The sequence below is a fragment of the Podarcis raffonei genome, chromosome 14 (assembly GCF_027172205.1).
Source record: "Podarcis raffonei isolate rPodRaf1 chromosome 14, rPodRaf1.pri, whole genome shotgun sequence".
Lineage (NCBI taxonomy): Eukaryota > Metazoa > Chordata > Lepidosauria > Squamata > Lacertidae > Podarcis > Podarcis raffonei.
In genome coordinates this window covers 16,721,807-16,742,072 of record NC_070615.1, presented here as the reverse complement: position 1 = coordinate 16,742,072, position 20,266 = coordinate 16,721,807, and the positions used below count along the sequence as shown (strand labels likewise).

The following is a 20,266-nucleotide window of genomic DNA, read 5'->3' as shown; positions in this document are numbered from 1 at the left end:
GGGGGTTCTCCCAGGCCTGAATTTCTGGGAACTGTAAAAGGGGAAGAAAAAAAGAAGAAACTCCTTTCCGATCCTGCCTGTTCTATTGGAACTGAAGATTCCACTTCACCCATAGATACCCAACCAGTTTACAGCAGGTCCCTCAACCAGTTAATCCAAAAAGGCAGTGTTGTGTGGTAGACAGAGCTCCATACTTGGAACTGGGAAACCTGGGTTCAAAATTCCTATTCAGCCACGATTCTCACTCTCAAAGGATTGTTTAAAGGGGGGGGGGGAGCAAATAATCTCTTTGAACTCCAGGGAGGAAAAACAGGATACGAATGCAAAAATATATAATAATGACTTGCTGTGAGGATGTGAGTTCTCTTCAGGTAAACAAGATGGAATGAGTCTTATTTGGAAACCCCAATGCAAATGGCTAAAGGAAAGGACTCCCCAGTGGGAAGTTGGTGGCCATCTTGAAACTGAGGCTTATGCCAAGACAGGTCATGCCTTGAAGATTCATAGGCCCTGTCTGTTATTTCCATGAAAAATACATACAGTAGTAGGTGTTAAGGTTGAACTGTGGACTGTATATCGAAAAGGGCCTATGGTACCAACCACCCATCCATGCCAGTGCCCACAAAGGGGCCATTTGTGTTTATGTGTACTTAAGGGATCTGTCTACCAAAATGTTCTGTGTCGTTTTTGCTGGATGAGGCAAGCTACCCTTCAGTTGTAAAAGCAGCTTGCCTCATCACCTGAAAGATCTACAGAACTATGCAAAAAGGAGGAGAAGCACCTTCTGTTGTACATAGGGCTCCCCTACAATCACATATATTGCTCCTTGGGAGCACAGCCCATATCAGTTACTGATATCACTTCTGCCACCTTCTTTCCGTGAGAGCCAGTGTGGTGTAGTGGTTAAGCGCAGTGGACTCGTAATGTGGAGAACTGGGTTCACGTCTCCACTCCTGCACATGCAGCTGCTGGGTGACCTTGGGCCAGTCACACATCTTTGAAGTCTTTCAACCTCACTCACCTCACAGAGTGTTTGTTGTGGGGGACGAAGGGAAAGGAGAATGTTAGCCACTTTGAGACTCCTTAGGGTAGTGATAAAGCGGGATATCAAATCCAAACTCTTCTTCTTTTAAAATGGTCTCTGCAGGTTGTTAAACTGAAAGGACAGGTGCTCTCTGTGATGTATCGCTTTCGTACCAAGAACCGGGAATGGATGCTAATCCGGACCAGCAGCTTCACATTTCAGAACCCTTATTCGGACGAGATTGAGTACATCATCTGCACCAACACTAACGTAAAGTACGTGTTTCACCCTTAAATTTATGGTTTTCCCTATCTCCTTCCCTTCTCCGAAACACTTTTATGCCCTGCTCCTTGTGGTTTTCTAAAGATAAAAGTTACTCTGTCTGCACTAGGCCTTGCTTAAAGCCATTCCATGTATTATGACAGAGAAAACCCAAGCTTCTCACTGAATGCACTTAAGAACATAGGGAGCTCCCTCATATCAAGTCAGACCGCTGGTCCAACTAGCTTAGTATAGTCTGAACTGACAGGCAGTGGTCCTCTAGGGTTGCAGATGATGACCTCTTTAGGTCCTACCTGGAGATACTGAGGATTTATCATGAGTCTTCTTACCCTCAGTGGAGATGCTCTACCACTAAGCAATGTCTCTCCCTTGACAGCTCAGCTAATCCAGTTTAACTGATATGTTGTACTTGTATGATACATGTGTTTCCATTCATGCTTACATTTTAATACGTACGCTCAGGCGGGGCTGGGATGTTACACATGCACCCAGAAAAAACGCAATGTGTGAAATGATCCTCCTTTTCCTGGGTGTCAGAGTTCAGCAGGGCCAGAGGCAAGCCGTATGGTCCAAACGAGCATCATTGGTGCTGATCCCTGCTGAGAGGTTGGTTTGTTTAATGATACACTGGGAAGGAAGATTGCTTTGCACAATCAAATGGCCACCTGCTATGGATGCTTTAACTGATATTCCTGCATTGCAGGGGGTTGGACTAGATGACCCTTAGGGTCCCTTCCAACTCTACAAGTCTATGAAATCCCATGTATTCTTATGGAGCTCCAGCAGCCATTTCTCAAGCTTCCTGGTCTGCAACTTGAAAAAGGGGCCTCCGGTGCCTTAAAAAGTCTTAGCAGATTTGTGGCATAAGCTTTCAGTGGACCTTATAGCACAGTTCATCTGATCCTTCAAGTATTGTCCTCTGTTGGTAGAAAAAAACATGAGTACAGGCAGGGAGTGGATGGGATGATGGAAACACCTGCAGGCCAACCTAATATGGAATGAAATCTCCACCTCTTCTTCCCTGCTTCTCATTGCCTCACTCTGAGAAAGAGACTACTGGGTCCTCCTTCAGAGCCAGGCATTATTTTTTATTTTTTATTCTTTATTGAAAAAGAAAAAAGTACAAAATTACAAGTGCACTGAGTAAAATATGACACGAAGAAGAAGAAGCAAGAAATAGTACCCATGTTGAAAAAAAACCAAAAAAGATATTGAGTACATTGCAAAAAAGGGGGGAAATTGTTCCTGTAGTTCACTAGACCTTAACCTAATAGAGCATTTATAAAAATGAATCACAAATATCGTTAAATTTGTCTATAACAAGACTAAGTTTGTAAACAACTTGTTCACGTGTAGCGAGTTTGTACATATCTTCAATCCAAACATTAAAGGGAGCTGCATTTTTATTTTTCCAGTTCATCAATACCAAAAAGGTAATCATACTTTTTACTCTAGTAAGGGCGCAGAGAGTCCATTCACATTTCCCCTTTGTTAGATTCCATGTGTTGGGTATATAATTCAAAAGAACCAGGCATTCTTGGCGAGGTGGTAGTGTGCATGATGGTGGTTTGCCAAAGCAGCTAGGAAGGCTTTTGAAACAGATTATATATATATATATATATATAGAAAGCTTTAAAAAAATAAAATAAGCTTTAAAATACTTGTAGCTGCTGCAGCAACGCAGACATCCTCCTTGCCATCTTGCCCAGAGTGCCTCGCTGTGGAGAAAGGACCACCTTGGCCTTTTCCCAGAGCAAGGTGAGACATGTCTGAGGAAAGAAGATGGAGAAGCCTCGTGCTAGGCCTGAACAACTGCTTTCAGGTTAGATCCACACTGTGCATTTAAGGCATATTTAAAACACATTACTTGCCCCCCCCCCAAGAATCCCGGGAGCTGTAGTTTTCAATGGGTGCTAGGCATTGTAGCTCTGTGAGGGTAAACAATAGTTACCAGGATTCTTCGGGGCAAGTCATGTGTTTCCAATATATACTGTGGATGTGAACTCTTTGTCACCTGAGACCAGACTGAGGATCTCAAGGAGGAAAGTTTTCTCAGTGATATTGCCTTCACTGTGGAACTCTTGTCTGTATGGAAGCCTTCCAAGCTAGTGGTTCTTTTTAAAAGGCTGATGGGGAAATGTTTCTGTTTTGCTTTGGAGGTGGGTGGCTAAACTTGTGGTGTCACTGTTTTTTTTTTTTCCAGTCCTCCAAAATCTCTGTGCTGGTTCCCCCCCAGATTTTTTTAATGCCTGCTGCTTTTTTATTGTGTGTTGTTTCCCCCCCCCCTTCTCCTTTAATGCGGTTTTAAACATTATGTTGTTTTGATTGGTAAGTCATATTGAGGGGCCTGACTTGGGTCCAAGTGCTGGTTAGGAACTTGACAATAAATCAATGTCTCTTCCACATCAGCGAACTGAAGGAGCAGAAGGGGCCAGCTCTGACAAACAAGTTTCTGTTTCCGCACCGTCCAGAAGGCTTCAAGAATCTGGCCTTTAAATTAGTCGGTGTTGACTGTTCTGCCAGCCTTTCCCTTTCAAGGCTGCATACATAGGCACGGCAGTGCATTCTGAGAGAAATGATGCCGCGGGGGCCTTCCTTGGATCCTGTTATGGCTATCCTCAGTTGGCTTCGCAAAACAAGCCCGACTTGTTGCCCAAATATGGTGGTTGGCTACTACCAAGGTCTCCGGCTAACGCATTGTTATTATTCTTTCCTAGTGAAATGGTAATGTCAAAGAGGATATGGCAGCCCTTTTTCCTTTTTCTTTTTTGGAAAGATGTGCCTGTAGCATTATAAATATTAGAAGGAGCTAGGATTTTCCACATGTTGATAATTCTGGCAGATTGTTCCTCTTTTGAGAGCTCTGTCCATGAACTTGGAAAGCCTGCTTCGGTTGGCATTTGCTCGCATCTCTGTCAAAATGAGCCAAGCGGTTTTCTGACAGTGATGGATGATTCAGGGCCTTGGACTGCAATTGGTGGAGTTATTCTTATCCTAAGGTTGGCGGGTGGTCATTGGTTGAATTGCTGTGACCTAACAGATGCTGCATTGGGACGCGGGTGGCGCTGTGGGTTAAACCACAGAGCCTAGGACTTGCCGATCAGAAGGTCAGTGGTTCGAATCCCCACGACAGGGTGAGCTCCTGTTGCTTGGTCCCAGCTCCTGCCCACCTAGCAGTTCGAAAGCACGTCAAAGTGCAAGTAGATAAATAGGTACTGCTCCGGCGGGAAGGTAAACGGCATTTCCGTGCGGTGCTCTGGTTCGCCAGAAGCGGCTTAGTCATGCTGGCCACGTGACCCAGAAGCTGTACGCCAGCTCCCTCGGCCAATAAAGCGAGATGAGTGCCGCAACCCCAGAGTCGGTCACGACTGGACCTAGTGGTCAGGGGTCCCTTTACCTTTACCTTTAACAGATGCTGCAGCTGCCGAGTCCCCAGCGCTCTGGTAGTAGCCCTTATAAAATTATGCTGCATCTGGAGTATAGTGGGAAATTAGCGTAGTGGCTTCCTAGTGCCAGTTGGGAGAGAAAGCCCTAAACGGCCTTTGTCCAGTATACCTGAAGGAGTGTCTCCACCCCCATCGTTCAGCCCGGACACTGAGGTCCAGCACTGAGGGCCTTCTGGCAGTTCCCTCACTGTAAGAAGTGAAGTTACAGGGAACCAGGCAGAGGGCCTTTTCAGTAGTGGCGCCCATCCTATGGAATGCCCTCCCATTAGATGTCAAGGAAATAAACAACTATCTTACTTTTAAAAGCCATCTGAAGGCAGCCCTGTATAGGGAAGTTTTTAATGTTTAATGCTGTGTTGTGTTTTTAACATTTGGTTGGGAGCCGCCCAGAGTGGCTGGGGAAGCCCAGCCAGATGGGCGGGGTATAAATAATAAATATAATTAATTTTAGAAATGCCCCTGCTAGGTAAACCCAGGACCACTTCAAACCTGGTGTTAGCTCTGGCTCTGCCACTGGGCCTAGCTAAATACTAGCCAGAATTTCAACATTTCTCAGAAGCTATGTGATGCCACCTTAAGTGCAGTTATTTTAGTTCGATAAACAGCATTTCTAGGAACTGTTTACATATGAAGTGCAATTACCCATTTTACTCCCTTAGAATGATATTTGTTATTAAAAGAGGCAGATAAATAAAAATGTGCTTCAATAATAAATGTAGGTAGTGAATGCTATTTTCTGATACGAACACTCAAAATGGAAAACAAAAGAAAGAATGAGTGAACGGTAACATTTTCTTAGCAAATATCAATAGGCTGGGATTTGCTTTTAATAGAGGCAGATAGATATAAATGTACTTCAATAATAAATCTTTTTAGTGAGTGCTGTTTTCTGTTAAGAACACTCAGACCCAAAAAATAAAAGAAGGAAATACTGAATGATTTTTTTAAAAAAAAACCTAACCAAAAATCAAGAGACAATCTGTATAGAAACCAGGGTGAAAAAGCTATCCATAACCATCAGATAAAAAAGTAAAGCAAATGCATAGATTTATTTTTACTTTTTTTACAGAGAGCTGTAGAGGGAGCTGAAGATTGCATTAGTTGGTTGTGTTTATTTGATACTGCCTTCCGGCTGGAAGCCATCAGCTTTCCAGATCTGGTTTCCGAGTGGAAAGACAACTAAACATTAGGTTCAAATGTTCACTTATTTCCCTGCAAAAGAAAATAATAATAATAAAGATTATTTTGGGCACAACCATCCAAAATGAACTTCCTGGAGAAGCGAAGAGTTTAATGTTTAGCCCTTTGTGCTTTGTTTTGCTCCAAAGGAGAGTCCCATGTAAAAAATTTGCCTTCCCACAACATTCCCATCTGTGTTAACTTCCGTTGACTTTCGGCGGAAGAAAACGTACTGGTTCCATCCAAAATATGAGACCTGATGATGTTGAATGGGATTTATGCCCCTTTCCTACGAACACTAAAGTGGAATGAGAGATGTGTCCTCCTAATATGATAAGAACCCATAAGAAGAACTGTGCGGAGTCTATCCAGTTTAGTATCCTTTTTTCCACCATGACTAATCCAGATGCTTCTGGGAAGCCCACAAAATTGATATCCCCTCCACTACTGTGGCTCCTCAGCAGCTTGCGTTTGGTGGCATACTGCATTGATCCTGGTGGTTCAATATAGCCATCATCGCTAATAGCCATTGATAGTCTTATCCTCCATGAAATTGTCAGATCCTTGTTTAAAGGCAAGCCATCTAAATTGGTGGCTGTTGCCACATCTTGTAGTACTAGATTCTTGTAGTACCCTGGATATGATCAGGGCTGGATTTAGGTTTGATGAGGCCCTAAGCTACGTTATATGTCCAGCTGTCCTTTGTCAACAACGAATTGTCGCTGTTTTTTGTGTTGAATATATGCTATATGGTAATCAGTGGCATAGCGTGGGTTGTCAGCACCCGGGGCAAGGCAAGTAATTTGTGCCCCCTAACCCGTGGATTTTAGCACTTGAGTGCGAGTACCCCTCCAGATGTTGCGCCCGGTGCGGCCGGCCCCCCCTGCACCCCCCACGCTATGCCACTGATGGTAATTTAGGGATCTAATAGGTATCTAGAGCCATTTGCCACTGTTGTTGTATGTACGTTTTATTTTATTTGTTTTTTATCTCATATTTTGGAAATGTACATCCATTTTTTTTCTTTAAATTTTTTGGGGGCCCCCAAGAGATATGATGCACCTTTTAGCTTCATTGGCTAAACCAGGGGTTTAGTATTATAAGAGTTGAATATGAAGGGAGCCAATTTCGTAAATTTGCTGTCCTGATAGATAACATGTAAGGTGTTCTGTGAGCAGTACAAATATTATTGAAGATGTCTTTTTTAAAAAAGAGAGAGAGAGCAGTGTATGCCATCATCTTTAGAGTTGATTTTATGAGTGTAGAAATCTATGCAGATCTAATTGATTAAAGAATCAGTTGTTCGATTCAAACTTATGTGATTAATGGACTAAGATTTCTTTAATTGGGTAACAGACCCAAGGCGGACCCATGCCAACTAGAAATATTCATGCGGAGAGAAAAATGTATGGCATATGAACCACCAGCCTTGTTGGTTTCAAATAAACTGACTTTTGGCATTTCCGAAAAAGCACCTGACACTGAACACAGATTATGTCTGCATCCGAGAGATTTATACAGGCATTTTTGACATATTTCTCTTCCTCATTCTGATTCATTTCACCTCCCCTGTATTGAATGTGTCAGTTTCCTTTGATGTAGAGGGCCTTGCTACTGCACATTTTAATTTACTTCCAAAGTTTTCCTAATTGGATTAAGGCTATCACCCGCAGGGTGCCCCCCTCATGCATTCAGATGGCTTTATTTCCTTCAATCTTAGTAGGTTGCAATTGAGAACTTCAAAAAATTCTAAAATTGCCTGCCGGAAAGAAGCAGGAGCTCAGGTTTTCTGCAGCTCCCATCCCAAATGCCCTTTTCTTTAAATTGGAAAATGATTTATTGCTGGAATACCTTACAGGGGAAGAAGGTTACAAACACCTGCATGTCTCTAATTATGGTTCTGCATACACAGACATCTCCTGCTTTGTTCCTTCCTGGTCCCACCAGTCACCCATCTTTCCTCTCCTGTGTTGGGGCAAAATTTAAAACCATGCTTGCTTTATCATTGGGGAAGGTGAACAGGTTGGACCAAGAGGGTATAGGGCAAGGAGGCGCACGTTGGATATTAAGCTGGCGAGTCACAGCCAGCCAGACAATCTTCCTGTCTGTTAAATATAGTCCTGCAGCAACAGTTTCTCTTTCCTGCTTCCAGGCAACTTCAGCAACAACAAGCAGAGCTTGAGGTGCACCAGAGAGATGGACTATCATCATATGACTTATCTCAGGTGAGACATACCTGGCGAGGTGGACTCCCTGTTTGTTTGTTTGTTTGTTTGTTTGTTTGTGTATAAAAATAGGCAGGAATTGGAAAACTAAGCAACACCACAAGCACATACTGGCCTGTTCTACCCATTTTGTTGTTTAGTCGTTTAGTCGTGTCCAACTCTTCGTGGCTCTATGGACCAGAGCACGCCAGGCACTCCTGTCTTCCACGGCCTCCCGCAGTTTGGTCAAACTCATGCTGGTAGCTTCGAGAACACTGTCCAACCATCTCGTCCTCTGTCGTCCCCTTCTCCTTGTGCCCTCCATCTTTCCCAACATCAGGGTCTTTTCCAGGGAGTCTTCTCTTCTCAGGAGGTGGCCAAAGTATTGGAGCCTCTGCTTCACGATCTGTCCTTCCAGTGAGCACTCAGGACTGATTTCCTTAAGAATGGAGAGGTTTGATCTTCTTGCAGTCCATGGGACTCTCAAGAGTCTCCTCCAGCACCATAATTCAAAAGCATCAATTCTTCGGTGATCAGCTTTCTTTATGGTCCAGCTCTCACTTCCATACAAACCATGTGGGGTCTACCCATAATACTAAGCTAACAGTTCAATGGGAACAAGCAAGTATGTTGTTGCACAGGGAGAAAATCACAGTCATGAGAGCTAAACCATGATTTATCTAACCATTACAGGTGAACGCAGGCTTTTGGTTTGTCTCACTCCAAACAAACCATGAGCTGTAACCAAGGTTTGTTCTTGGCTCTACCACTCATGGTTTGTTTGGGAGAAACAAATCATTTACCCCAAGTTCTGATGCAGCACTAAGCCAAAACATGGCTTAGTTTGCAGTCACATGGCAGCAGTATCAACCACAGATTTCTCCCTGTCCACCGGAATACTTGCTGCTACACGATAAGCCGTTGTTTGGGAATGAATGCCTGACACAGAGGACCCCTGGTTCATGTCCTGAAGAGCATTCAAATGGGCCTGAGTTGCTCTGTGGCAGTACAGAAAATCGTAAGACAATTGAATCTTGAAGCTTACTGCTGTTGGAAAAGGTGGAAGCTTAGCCATAAAGGGGTGTGTGACTTCCTTCTCTCTGCCTGTTGCAAATAGGTACCCGTTCCAAGTATACAGTCTAACGTTCATGAGAGTGGGAAGCCAGTGGAGAAGCCTGATGCCATCTTCTCCCAAGAGAGGGATCCAAGGTTTGCCGAGATGTTCGCTGGCATAACTACTAGTAAGTAAACTCTGCTCTTAAGATTGTTATTGGTATCGCTGCTATTTGTGATCCTCTATTCTGACAAAATACTTGTATCTTCAATAGATACAGAACCAAACATTCCCTTCCAATGTGCATACCTTGGTGGGAGGGGGGGCGCTAGTAAAAATATAAAGGTAAAGGAGCCCTGGACAGTCCAGTCAAAGGTGACTATGGGGTTGCGGCACTCATCTCGCGTTCAGGCCAAAGGAATCGGCGTTTGTCCACAGACAGCTTTCCGGGTCATGTGGCCAGCAGGACTAAACGGCTTCTGGTGCACCGGAACACCTTGATGGAAGCCAGAGCGCACGGAAACGCCATTTACCTTCCCGCCACAGTGGTACCTATTTATCTACTTGCACTAGTGTGCCTTTGAACAGCTAGGTTGGCAGGAGCTGAGACAGAGCGACAGCAGCTCACCCCATCACGGGGATTTGAACCACTTACCTTCCGATAAACAAGCCCAAGAGGCTCAGTGGTTTAGACCACAGCACCACCCGCGTTCCTATAGTGGCTAGTAGCTGAGGATGGCTAGCAGGCCCCAAGCAATTAGGTTTCCTTATAGGAAGGGGAGAATCTGAGTCTGATGGCACCATGATCAAGTAGCACAGCTCTTCAGGGCCTCAGATGTTCTCTCCAAGCCCTACCTAGGGATTAAACCAGGGACCTTTTGCATACAAGGCAGATTCTCTGCAACTGAGCCACAGGCTCCTGCCTAGGCAATAACAAAGGATTGTATCCAACAATGTTCTGCTGACAGTAATGGATTTAATGGACCTATGTTAGCCATATCCATTAATTTCAATGGGTCTGCTCTGAGTAAAACACTGTTAGGTGCAGTCCGTCAATCATTTTAACCAAGTTCTTACAACCACATTCTGTGCTGCTTTCAGCAAAAGTCACTCAGTAAGTAACTCTGGTCTCGTAGATAAGTTTTACAATGCAGCAGATTAATAAAGAAAGTTAAGTTTAGTAAAAGGGAAAACCAAGGGGCTTGCTTCTCAAACGGTGCCTGTCAGCCTGGTGAAGAACAGTACAGCAAGTAGCTATTCCATCCATAAACAAGCCTAGTCTCTTCCTGGGTGGGAGGAGTGCTGTGTTTTTTCAGTAACAGTTTAAAGAAGTGATGTTTTCCCCTTTTTATTGTTCCTAACCTTCCCTGCTGAGGATGAAGTTTTTACATTTGTTTTGAATTAATCATCGTGCAAGTAGCTCTCAGCTAAGTCCGAAACATCCCACTGTTTGCAACTAAAGAGAAATGAGGAGATAGCCACCAGGGGGTCCTTTCTAGGTACACAATGACCTTTTGCCAACAAGGAAAAACATTAGGTCTCCCTGAACTTCTTGTTCTGCTTACCTCACCCGGCCTTGACTTTTCAAAGTCGATCTGGGTCACCGTAGGAACGGTCCATTAGCAACCAACAAGATTCCAACCTACAGCATCAACCTGTGTCATCCCAAGCAATAATTGTCCCGTGCTGCGTGGAGGCTCCCAAATATTGGAAGAATCGTGGGAGTGGTAGCAGTGGGCCAGGACAGCTATAGCCAGTCATTATAGACAAGTTGTGAGCTAGATGGACCAATGGTCTGACCCAGGCTTCCTCAACCTCAGCCCTCCAGATGATTTTGGCCTACGTGATTTCTGTTCTCATCCTGAAGCAAAGTTCTTAACCCGAGGTACTATTTCTGGAGCGTATGTACATACCTGAAGCGTATGTAACCTGAAGCGTATGTAACCTGAAGCGTATGTAACCCGAGGTACCACTGTAGTCAGTGCTGGGCTAGATTGAATGGAGGAAAACAACAATACAGTTGAACCTCAGAAGTCGTACGGAATCCGTTCCGGAAGTCCATTCGACTTCCAAAAAGTTTGGAAACCAAAGCTCCTGCAGCCAATCGGAAGCCCCGTCGGATGTTTGGCTTCCAAAATTAGTTCACATACTGGAACACTCACTTCTGGGTTTGCGGCATTCGGGAGCCAAAACGTTCGAGAACTAAGCTGTTCGAAAACCAGTGTATGATTGTATAAGGCAGCTTCCTGTTTTTAGAGAAAGTGCACAGCTCACTGGCCTAGTGCATGCTTTGTATACAAAAGGTTCCGTCTCTGGTATCTTGAGCTGGGCAGAAAAAGATTCCTCTCTGAAACCCTGAAGAGCCACTGAGATAGATGGAGCAATGGTCTGGCTCAGTGGAAACCAACTTCCTGTGTTCTTATTATTTACATTTTCCCGCAAACAGGATTGCAAAACTGGGATTTGATCCTACTTTACAGGGCAAGTGCAAACTATAGTTTGCTGTTTGTATGAGTTTTGCATACCAGGAAGGAACTAAAGCAAATATGCAAGGGGTGGAGGTTGACTACAAGACTTAGATGAACGGCACGAGAGATATTTTCATTTGTGTGTGTGTGCGTTTAATAAGTTCCACCTATGGCTTTCTCTAGATTAGGCACCATTTATAATTCCGTGTCCTTTTTTCCTTAAATGATAAAAAGTCGCATTTTTCACTTAGGTGTGATCAAAAATATACAGTCAAACCTGCACGTTACTTCTAGGATTTAGCATTGTGTTGATTTTGGACTGGTTTTGTGCAAATAGTCCAAGCTCATGCAGAGGGGCCAATCTTGGTGGGGACGTTTGCTCTGCAGCCGTCAAGCACGTATCTTAGCAGGAAGAAAGAGCCATATGTTTATAAGCAGCATGTCTTACGAGACAGATTATATATATAAAACTGTCGAGGACATGGGCTGAGGTCAGAAGTTCTGCACTTGCTGAGAGTCCAAATTCGAAAATAAGGAACTCTCCTTCTACCCCCTGCCTCTGTGGAAACACACAGCCAAATACCAGAAATCAGATTTTCTGGGGAAGCCTCACTAGATGGCTTTCCTTAGGCACACAGCTTGGCCTAGCAAGTGGGACCTACAAGCAGATGTTGCAGTGCAGAGTGTTTCTGTTCTGGATTCCAGCCACTCCATTCCCCCCCCCAAAAAAACCCTGTTTCTGCCTCCCCATGCCCAGTCAACCTTCCGTTGCCACTAGAAGGTGCTTTCTAACAAATCAGGCCATTGGCCCATCCAGCCCAATATTGTCTGCTCTGACCTGCGGTGGCTCTCCAGGGTTTCAGGCAAAGCCCTACCTGGAGCTTAAACATACAGAGCAGATGCTGTACCACTGAGCTGTTACTGCCTTTCCATATGACGAACAATTGGATGGCCATAGAACATGTTACATTGAGTCAGATCACTGACCTAGCTTACTTCCTACTGGGATGTCTGAGTTTTTCCCATTAAGGTTCCCCCCCCCTAATTTTTGTTGTTCTTCTTCTGCAAACTACTTGGGGTTTCCCTGAACCTGCTGGTGCCTCCCTCTTGGGTGTAAAGGTAAAGGGACCCCTGACCATTAGGTCCAGTTGTGACCGACTCTGGGGTTGCAGCACTCATCTCGCTTTATTGGCCGAGGGAGCCGGCGTACAGCTTCCGGGTCATGTGGCCAGCATGACTAAGCCGCTTCTGGCGAACCAGAGCAGTGCACGGAAATGCGGTTTACCTTCCTGCCGGAGCAGTACCTATTTATCTACTTGTACTTCTATGTGCTTTTGAACTGCTAGGTTGGCAGGAGCAGGGACCGAGCAACGGGAGCTCACCTTGTCGCGGGGATTCAAACCGCCGACCTTCTGATTGGCAAGCCCTAGGCTCTATGGTTTAACCCACAGCGCCGCCCGTGTCCCTCCCTCTTAGGTGTAGGTAGTGTCATTTTGAGACCCTAAGTGGCAGCTCTCACAACCACTGAACATCAGCTCAAGAGAGAGAGAATGATGCTGCTTCAAAAAGAGAATGTAAAATTGAGGGTCCGCAGTGTGTCCATTCCATCCACTTTTGTCCCCTAAAGTCATTTCGGCGAACCTGCTATCATCATCTGAAGCCCTTCTCTGTGTGCCCCTTCCAAAGGATGGCGGCAACAGGAGAGCAGGCCTTTTCGGTGGTGACCCCCACCTGCTTGTGGAATGTTTTCCCTAGGAAGGCACACCTGGCAATATCTTTATTTTTACGGGCCTGGCAAAGGCTTTACTCTTTACCCAGGCTTTTAACCCTTAGTTTAAGGGGTGGCATTGTGGCTTTTTTTTTTGTTTGGGGTGGAATCTGTAAGCCCTGAGGAGTTTTATCTGTCTAGCTGTGTTTTTAGATTTTTATTGGATGTTCTGAACTGGTTTTTATGTAAGTTGTGTTGGGTCACGCTGTGAGAAAAACAACCAACAAATATTATTCTTATTATGTGAACTTGAGAACCTTATATGCTGCAGTTGTCAAAATTTTCATTAAGAAGAGATTTTACCCAACTTAAATTTCATTTCATGCACCTCGGAGTAGTTTCTGGATCAAACATCCCTTTGTTTTTCATACAATCGTTTGCGGGGGATTTCCTTTCTGTAGTAATGATGATATATATCATGTTCATGTGTTCATGTCCAGTTTTAGGGAATCTAAAACAGAAGTTGTTTGTTTTTATACAATCATTTGCGGGGGATTTCCTTTCTGCAGTAATGACGACAAATGTTACTACATGTCCATGTCCAATTTTAGGGAATCTAAAACAGAAGTTGTTTAGCAGTTTGTGGAGCTTTGGCATGTATGTGAGTCCAATGGACAAAAGTTGACATTGGGAAACAAAGAGGTCATGTTAAAAAATCATTGTATGTAGTTATTAAGCTTTTCCCCTTATCTTTCCTCCAAGAAGTTCAAGGTGATACAATGAATTCTCTCTTCCCATTTTATCTACACAACAACCCTGTGAGGTAGCTTAGCCTGAGAGAGAATGACTGACCCACACACCTGCATGCTGTGTGGGGATTTGGGACTGGTTCTCCCTAGTCTCTAACCTACTGCTCTTCAACCTTGGCTCCCTAGATGTTGTTGGGCCACAACTTCCATCATTCCTACCATTAACTAAACTGGCTGGGGATGATGGGAGTTGCAGTCCAACAACATCTGGGGACCCAGAGGTGAAGAACGGCAGCCCTGACACCTTGACCTCCACACGGTGCTCTAGTGTCACCAGTTTTGCTTTGACAGCTGCTAAATCCTACCAGCTGCCCACCGACTCGTCTCCAAATATCTGAGATCAAGCTCTGAGGAAATGCTTTTTAATTGTTGTGCAATGTCTTCAGGTCAATTTGCTGCTCTATGTAACATTGCAGTTGTTGTTTGCAGTGCGTTTTAGATTCCCGAGATTTGTTAATGGCCGGAGGCCAGGAAGACAAATAAGCTTGAACTGAACTGAACTAGATCCATCCCTGGTCAGCAACTAAGTCTTTAACTGCCTCTGACTCACTTCCAGGAGCCAGGCAAATGGCTGTTTTAGCATACACATTCTGGCGGTGAGGCCAGCCCTCACCTCACATGCTTCAGCTGCTGGCTCTGCAGTGCCCGTGCCACAACTCCTGCACAGAAACTCACATTTTGAACCTTGTGGGCGTGGAGAATAGCTTGCGGCTTGTGAACAAAGCAACACAGGCTTATATCAGGTCCGATTATTTAAGAACAGCGGGAGCTGTCTTGTACCAAGTCAGACCATTGATCCATCTATCTCAGTATTACTTACACTGACTGACAGCAGCTTTTAGACAGGGTTCTCTCCCAGCCCTGCCTGGAGATGCCAGGGATTTAACCTGCTGGCAAAACACAAGTTCTACCATTCTGCTACGGCCCTTCAAGCCTTTTCTGTCTAGTCCAACCCTCTCTTTTCTGACTGACAGCAACTTGCCAGAATCTCCTCCAGCAGAGAGCTGTCTTTCCCATCACTTCCTATGTGCCTCATCCTTCTAAACTGGCGGTGTCAGGGATAATAATAATAATAATATATTTTTTTATACCCCGCCCTCCCCAGCCAAGGCCAGGCTCAGGGCGGCTAACAAGCAATAATAAAAACAAGTTGAATGAATACAACTTAAAAACAAGATTAAAATAAAACATTAAAACATTAACATGCAGCCTCATCACAGGAGGAGAAAGGGAAAAGAAAGAGGGGGAGGGAATCAAATTGACTCCAAGCCAAAGGCCAGGCGGAACAGCTCTGTCTTACAGGCCCTGCGGAAAGAAATCAGATCCTGCAGGGCCCTGGTCTCATGAGACAGAGCGTTCCACCAAGCCCTGGCTCTGGTTGAGGCTAATCTAACTTCCTTAGTGCCCGGGACCTCTAGGGTGTTGCAATTTATGGATAGAATCCAGAACCCTATGCATATAAGGAACGTGCTCACTCACGGTGCCACAAAGCAGCTGCTGTAGATGTTAGATTTTGAGCACTGTTAAAGGTGCCAAATTGTACGTACTGTATGTTTTGTATTGTGATGATGCACCTGGAGAGGGCACTGTTTCTACTTCCCCATTCAAGGTCCAAAATGAACAGAGGAAGCTTTTTCCAGGTCAGACATAGGGGTACATCTGTCTACACTAGGATTATCGATTCCGACTGGCAGTGACACCCCAGGGTCTTAGCCAGAGAGAGGTATTCTCCATCACTGGCTACCTGATCCAGGTTTAATGCTAAGAATTAAACCTGGAGCCTTTTGCATGAGAAGCATGTGATCTACTACCAAACTATAGCATCTCCCCAGAGCAGAGAAGCAGCAGACAAGGATAGTGCTACGTGGATAATTGAGTGTGTGCTGCTACACTCCAAATCCCCATCTCTTGCAGCGGTACTCCCACCTCCTGCCCCCACCGCACCTTTTTTTTAGGATGATACAACTGTCTTACTGTCAGACTATTGCCTCGCAACACAAGGCCAATAGTCTTTATGCAGGCTAATAGCAGTTCAGGCTCAGTAGAAAGCACAAGGTCCAGGAGCCAAGAGTTCAGGATCTGTGAGGAAGGGAAGAGATATGACAAAGGCAAGACCCAAACAGGAGCTACAGAGATGTCCCAACAACTGCCATGCACCTCCCGCCAAGCTTTAAAAGATAAGACAGGGTGTGCTCACGCATGAGACTCTCACCCTATGAGCCTGCTGAGTGTGCAGCTGCCTGCTCCTTCAGGATAGGTGCAGCTGCTGCCACCTGCAAAGGCAGCCCTGGACTCACAGTGACAAGACCTTCCCTTCTACCTCCAGTGTCTCTTCTTCAGCTTCTCCGTTGGCTGGTCACAGTCCCTCCCTACACACACACAAAGTTTTGATGGGATGTGCAGAGCTTCCTGGTGGGTTATTCTTAAAGGAATGTGGTTAAAAATTGACCTGACTGTATCAGCCTTGCACATAAGGCCACAAACATTACTAGCCTGAAAAAGTGTGCATTGGCATAACTGTGACCTTGGGAGCAGCCCCACTAGTATAACTGGAGTGCAAGATTGTCTCATCAGTCCTGAAGCAAGTTGTTAATTTCCACATTGTTTGTACAGTGGTACTTTGGGTTATATACGCTTCAGGTTACAGACTCCGCTAACCCAGAAATAGTACCTCGGGTTAAGAACTTTGCTTCAGGATGAGAATCGTGCTCTGGTGGCGCGGCGGCAACAGGAGGCCCCATTAGCTAAAGTGGTTCTTCAGGTTAAGAACAGTTTCAGGTTAAGAACGGACCTCCAGAACGAATTAAGTTCTTAACCCGAGGTACCACTGTAATGGTATTTTTGAAAGGGAGCCCTACCAACTTTTGGTTTTGGTTGTGTGCGTTTTGTAGTTGTTGTTGTTTTCCTACAAGAGACCATTTTCCCATTGCCGCGCAATGTGCATTTCCTGTGCATTCCCATCCCGTTATCCTGAAATGGCTTTTTCTGTGCTTGTTCTTGCAGCAGATAAAAAGATGATGCCTTCAGCATCCACAGCCGGTAACCAGCAGATCTACTCTCAAGGGAGCCCCTTCCAGCCGGGACATTCTGGAAAATCGTTCAGGTATTGTACATGGCAGCAGAATGAATCACAAGAAAGGAAACGCAATTGTGTAAGAGTCATAGATGGAGACGGCCCTTGATTCTTAACAGCATCATGGCTTAATTCTCCATATAGGAAAGAATCCCTGTGGCCACATTCCAGAAATCACTTTGCCCTGGAATCATCCACTAATAGGATTTTTCAGGATCTGAAATTTTGTATATGGGCCGCATCATGGTGTTTTTGCAAATGTAGTTGACTTGTGCTCACCTTCTGGGAATGTTGATACAATACAGTTAGTCGCAGTCTAGGTCTCTTGCCCTGATGTATATAGCTGACAATCATTTTTTGCCATTTCTTGAGGGTCTTTGCTGAAATAACTGAGTTTGTAATAAAAATAAAAAAATAAAAATTTGGTAAATGCCTTTTTAGAGAGCGACTAATAAACCTGGCTCAGGGCGCAAAAGTATAAATCTCACCTGGATACAGTAAAGAAAAGACAGCTAGTAGAATGCAGGAGGGGGGGAATTAAGACAAAATGCAAAGAAGCGAAAAGGGGACTGCAAAGGAGGAGGAGGAGCAAGATGGGAAAGGAAGCAAACCCAAAGAGGGGCATTATAATAGTAACAACAGCTGGGGGGGCGGGGTTGAAATACAAGGTAAAGTCTGATGCAGCTTAATAGATTTATTAGTTAGATTAATTGATTTATTTAAAACTTTTTGCCTGATTAAAAAAGTGCCCTTTTTTATTTAGAAAAATATTCATATATTGCATCATTCAGCAATATAAAAACATTAAAAAGAACACAGAATAATAATCAAAATGATTATATTTCTTTCGTGTGTGTGTGATATAATTTTTATACAACTAGTTTTAAAACAGTGGTTCCCAACCTTTTTTTGGCCATGCCCCACCTAAGCATCTCTAAAATCCTGATTGCCGCCCCCCCCATGACATATAATTCTTATTATTCTAAAAGTGAACTCCTATTCACATGGAGGAAGCCTAAAAGGCCATTAACTTGGTCTAACTCATTCTGGAATTGCCCCTCTTAAAAATCAAATTGCCCCCCTGCGGGGCGTGTGTCCCATGTTGGGAACCGCGGTTTTGAAAACTGCAGAAGGCAGACACCATCTTAGAAGAGGCAACCCCCTTCTCTCTCTCATTCAATTAAAATGCCTCTTCCAAAAAAGGGATGCCTGTTCTTATACACAGATGTGCATCGTCTAAATGCACATTAAACAGCTGTAACTCATGCAGCTATTCAAGTAGGATTTCATTGAATTGTGTAGTGACCCTAAATTTCAGAGCCGCTGAACAACGAACAAGAAAGGAGAGAGGGTGAGAGAGCACACCATTCACCAGTTAGGTGCCCAGGAGAGGGAATTAGAAATCAAATGCCAGCTATGTTTTTGTAGAAACGAGTGTGGTGTGGTTTATTTTGAGCATATAATTGATAGTGTTGTTCTTGGGAAGGAAACGCTTTTCTTGGAAAGAAAAAACCTTCCTTGATGTTTATTGCCTGAATGAAAAAGCAATCAGTAAGTAGCCCTAGAGGATATTGCCAATATTAAAATATGCTTTAATTAAATCTGATATGTGAAGCTAGGACTACATTACTTTTTTTTTTTTTTTTACTAATCTTTTTATTGATATTTTGGAAACGACATCAAACAATACAAAAAAGAAAAAAGACTGAAAAGAAAAAAAAGCAAACAAACAAACAAACAACAACAACAAATAACGCCTATAAACATAAAACAGACAAACCAACATAACATCACTCAATTGACTTCCTTCCATCTCAGTTTAGGCAAAATAAACTCATCGCTTATCTGCAGATTGTATTATATCAGCTCTTTACATCGCAGGTTTTAGATTCCGCCCACTGTGATTTTGGTAATACCTAGATTGATTTCAATGTAACTTAGAAATTTATTCCAGTCGTTCGTAAACTTAACGATTTTTTGATGCCTAATTTTTTGTGACATTCTAGCTAATTCTATATACTCATATAATTTCATTTGCCATTCTCTAATGGTGGGGATATTGGAAGTTTTCCAGTTTTGCGCTAACAAAATCCTGGCGGCCACCATTGCATATTGAAAGAATGTTTGGTCTTCATTTTTGATCTCCTCTCCGATCATACCTAAAAGGAACGCTTCAGGTTTTTTGGGGAAGGTGTATTTCAGTATTCTTTTTAATTCATCGTAAATTTGTCCCCAAAATCTTTTCACTTCGTCACAGGTCCACCACATGTGAAAGAAATTACCCTCTTTAATTTTACATTTCCAGCATGTGCTGTCTCCGGTCTTATACATCTTCCCCAGTTTTGCCGGGGTGATGTACCAACGATACATCATTTTCTCCATGTTTTCTCGGAGAGCAGCACATGCTGTGAACTTCATACCTTTCTTCCAAAGTTTTACCCATCTGTCAAACTCCAGATTATATCCAAGGTCTCTGGCCCATTTGACCAGGACTCCTTTCACCTCTTCATCTTTAGTATCCCAGTCTAACAGTTGGTTATACATTTTGGATAAAAGTTTAGTATTACTTTCTAAGATTTCCACCTGGTACCTGGACTTTTTTTCACTCATTCCTATTTTTTTATGATCGTACCATAACGCATTAATTTGGTGAAATTGTATCCATCCAGTTAATTTATCCTTTAGCTCTTCGTACGGTCTAATTTTCCACCCTCTTTCTGATTTAACTAGGAGATCTTCGTATGTCCATCTTTCACATTCCAGATTTAACTTTTTTATTGTTAAGATATCAATTGGTGAAAGCCACCAAGGGGTGTCTCTTTCAATCAGCTTTTTGTTCCTGTTCCAAACTTCTAATAACGAGCCTCTAATGATATGATTAGAGAAGCCTCTGTGGATCTTTCCTTTATCATGCCACAAATAAGCATGCCAGCCGAATCTAATGTCAAATCCCTCTAGATCCAACAAATCCGTGTTTTTTAAAATGGCCCATTCTTTTATCCAACAAAGACAAGCGGCT

General features: G+C 43.8%; 1 protein-coding gene across 4 annotated transcripts in view; it reads left to right on the top strand.

Moving 5' to 3' along the window:
* Positions 1-20,266, top strand: part of ARNT2 (aryl hydrocarbon receptor nuclear translocator 2) — a 153,275-nt gene that overhangs the window by 118,764 nt on the left and 14,245 nt on the right. For all 4 annotated transcript variants that reach the window (XM_053365471.1, XM_053365470.1, XM_053365472.1 and 1 more), the window contains exons 12-15: positions 1,148-1,299; positions 8,084-8,156; positions 9,253-9,376; positions 17,178-17,277. In XM_053365471.1, the coding sequence (XP_053221446.1) occupies positions 1,148-1,299; positions 8,084-8,156; positions 9,253-9,376; positions 17,178-17,277 (449 nt within the window). The remainder of the gene's footprint in view (positions 1-1,147; positions 1,300-8,083; positions 8,157-9,252; positions 9,377-17,177; positions 17,278-20,266) is intronic.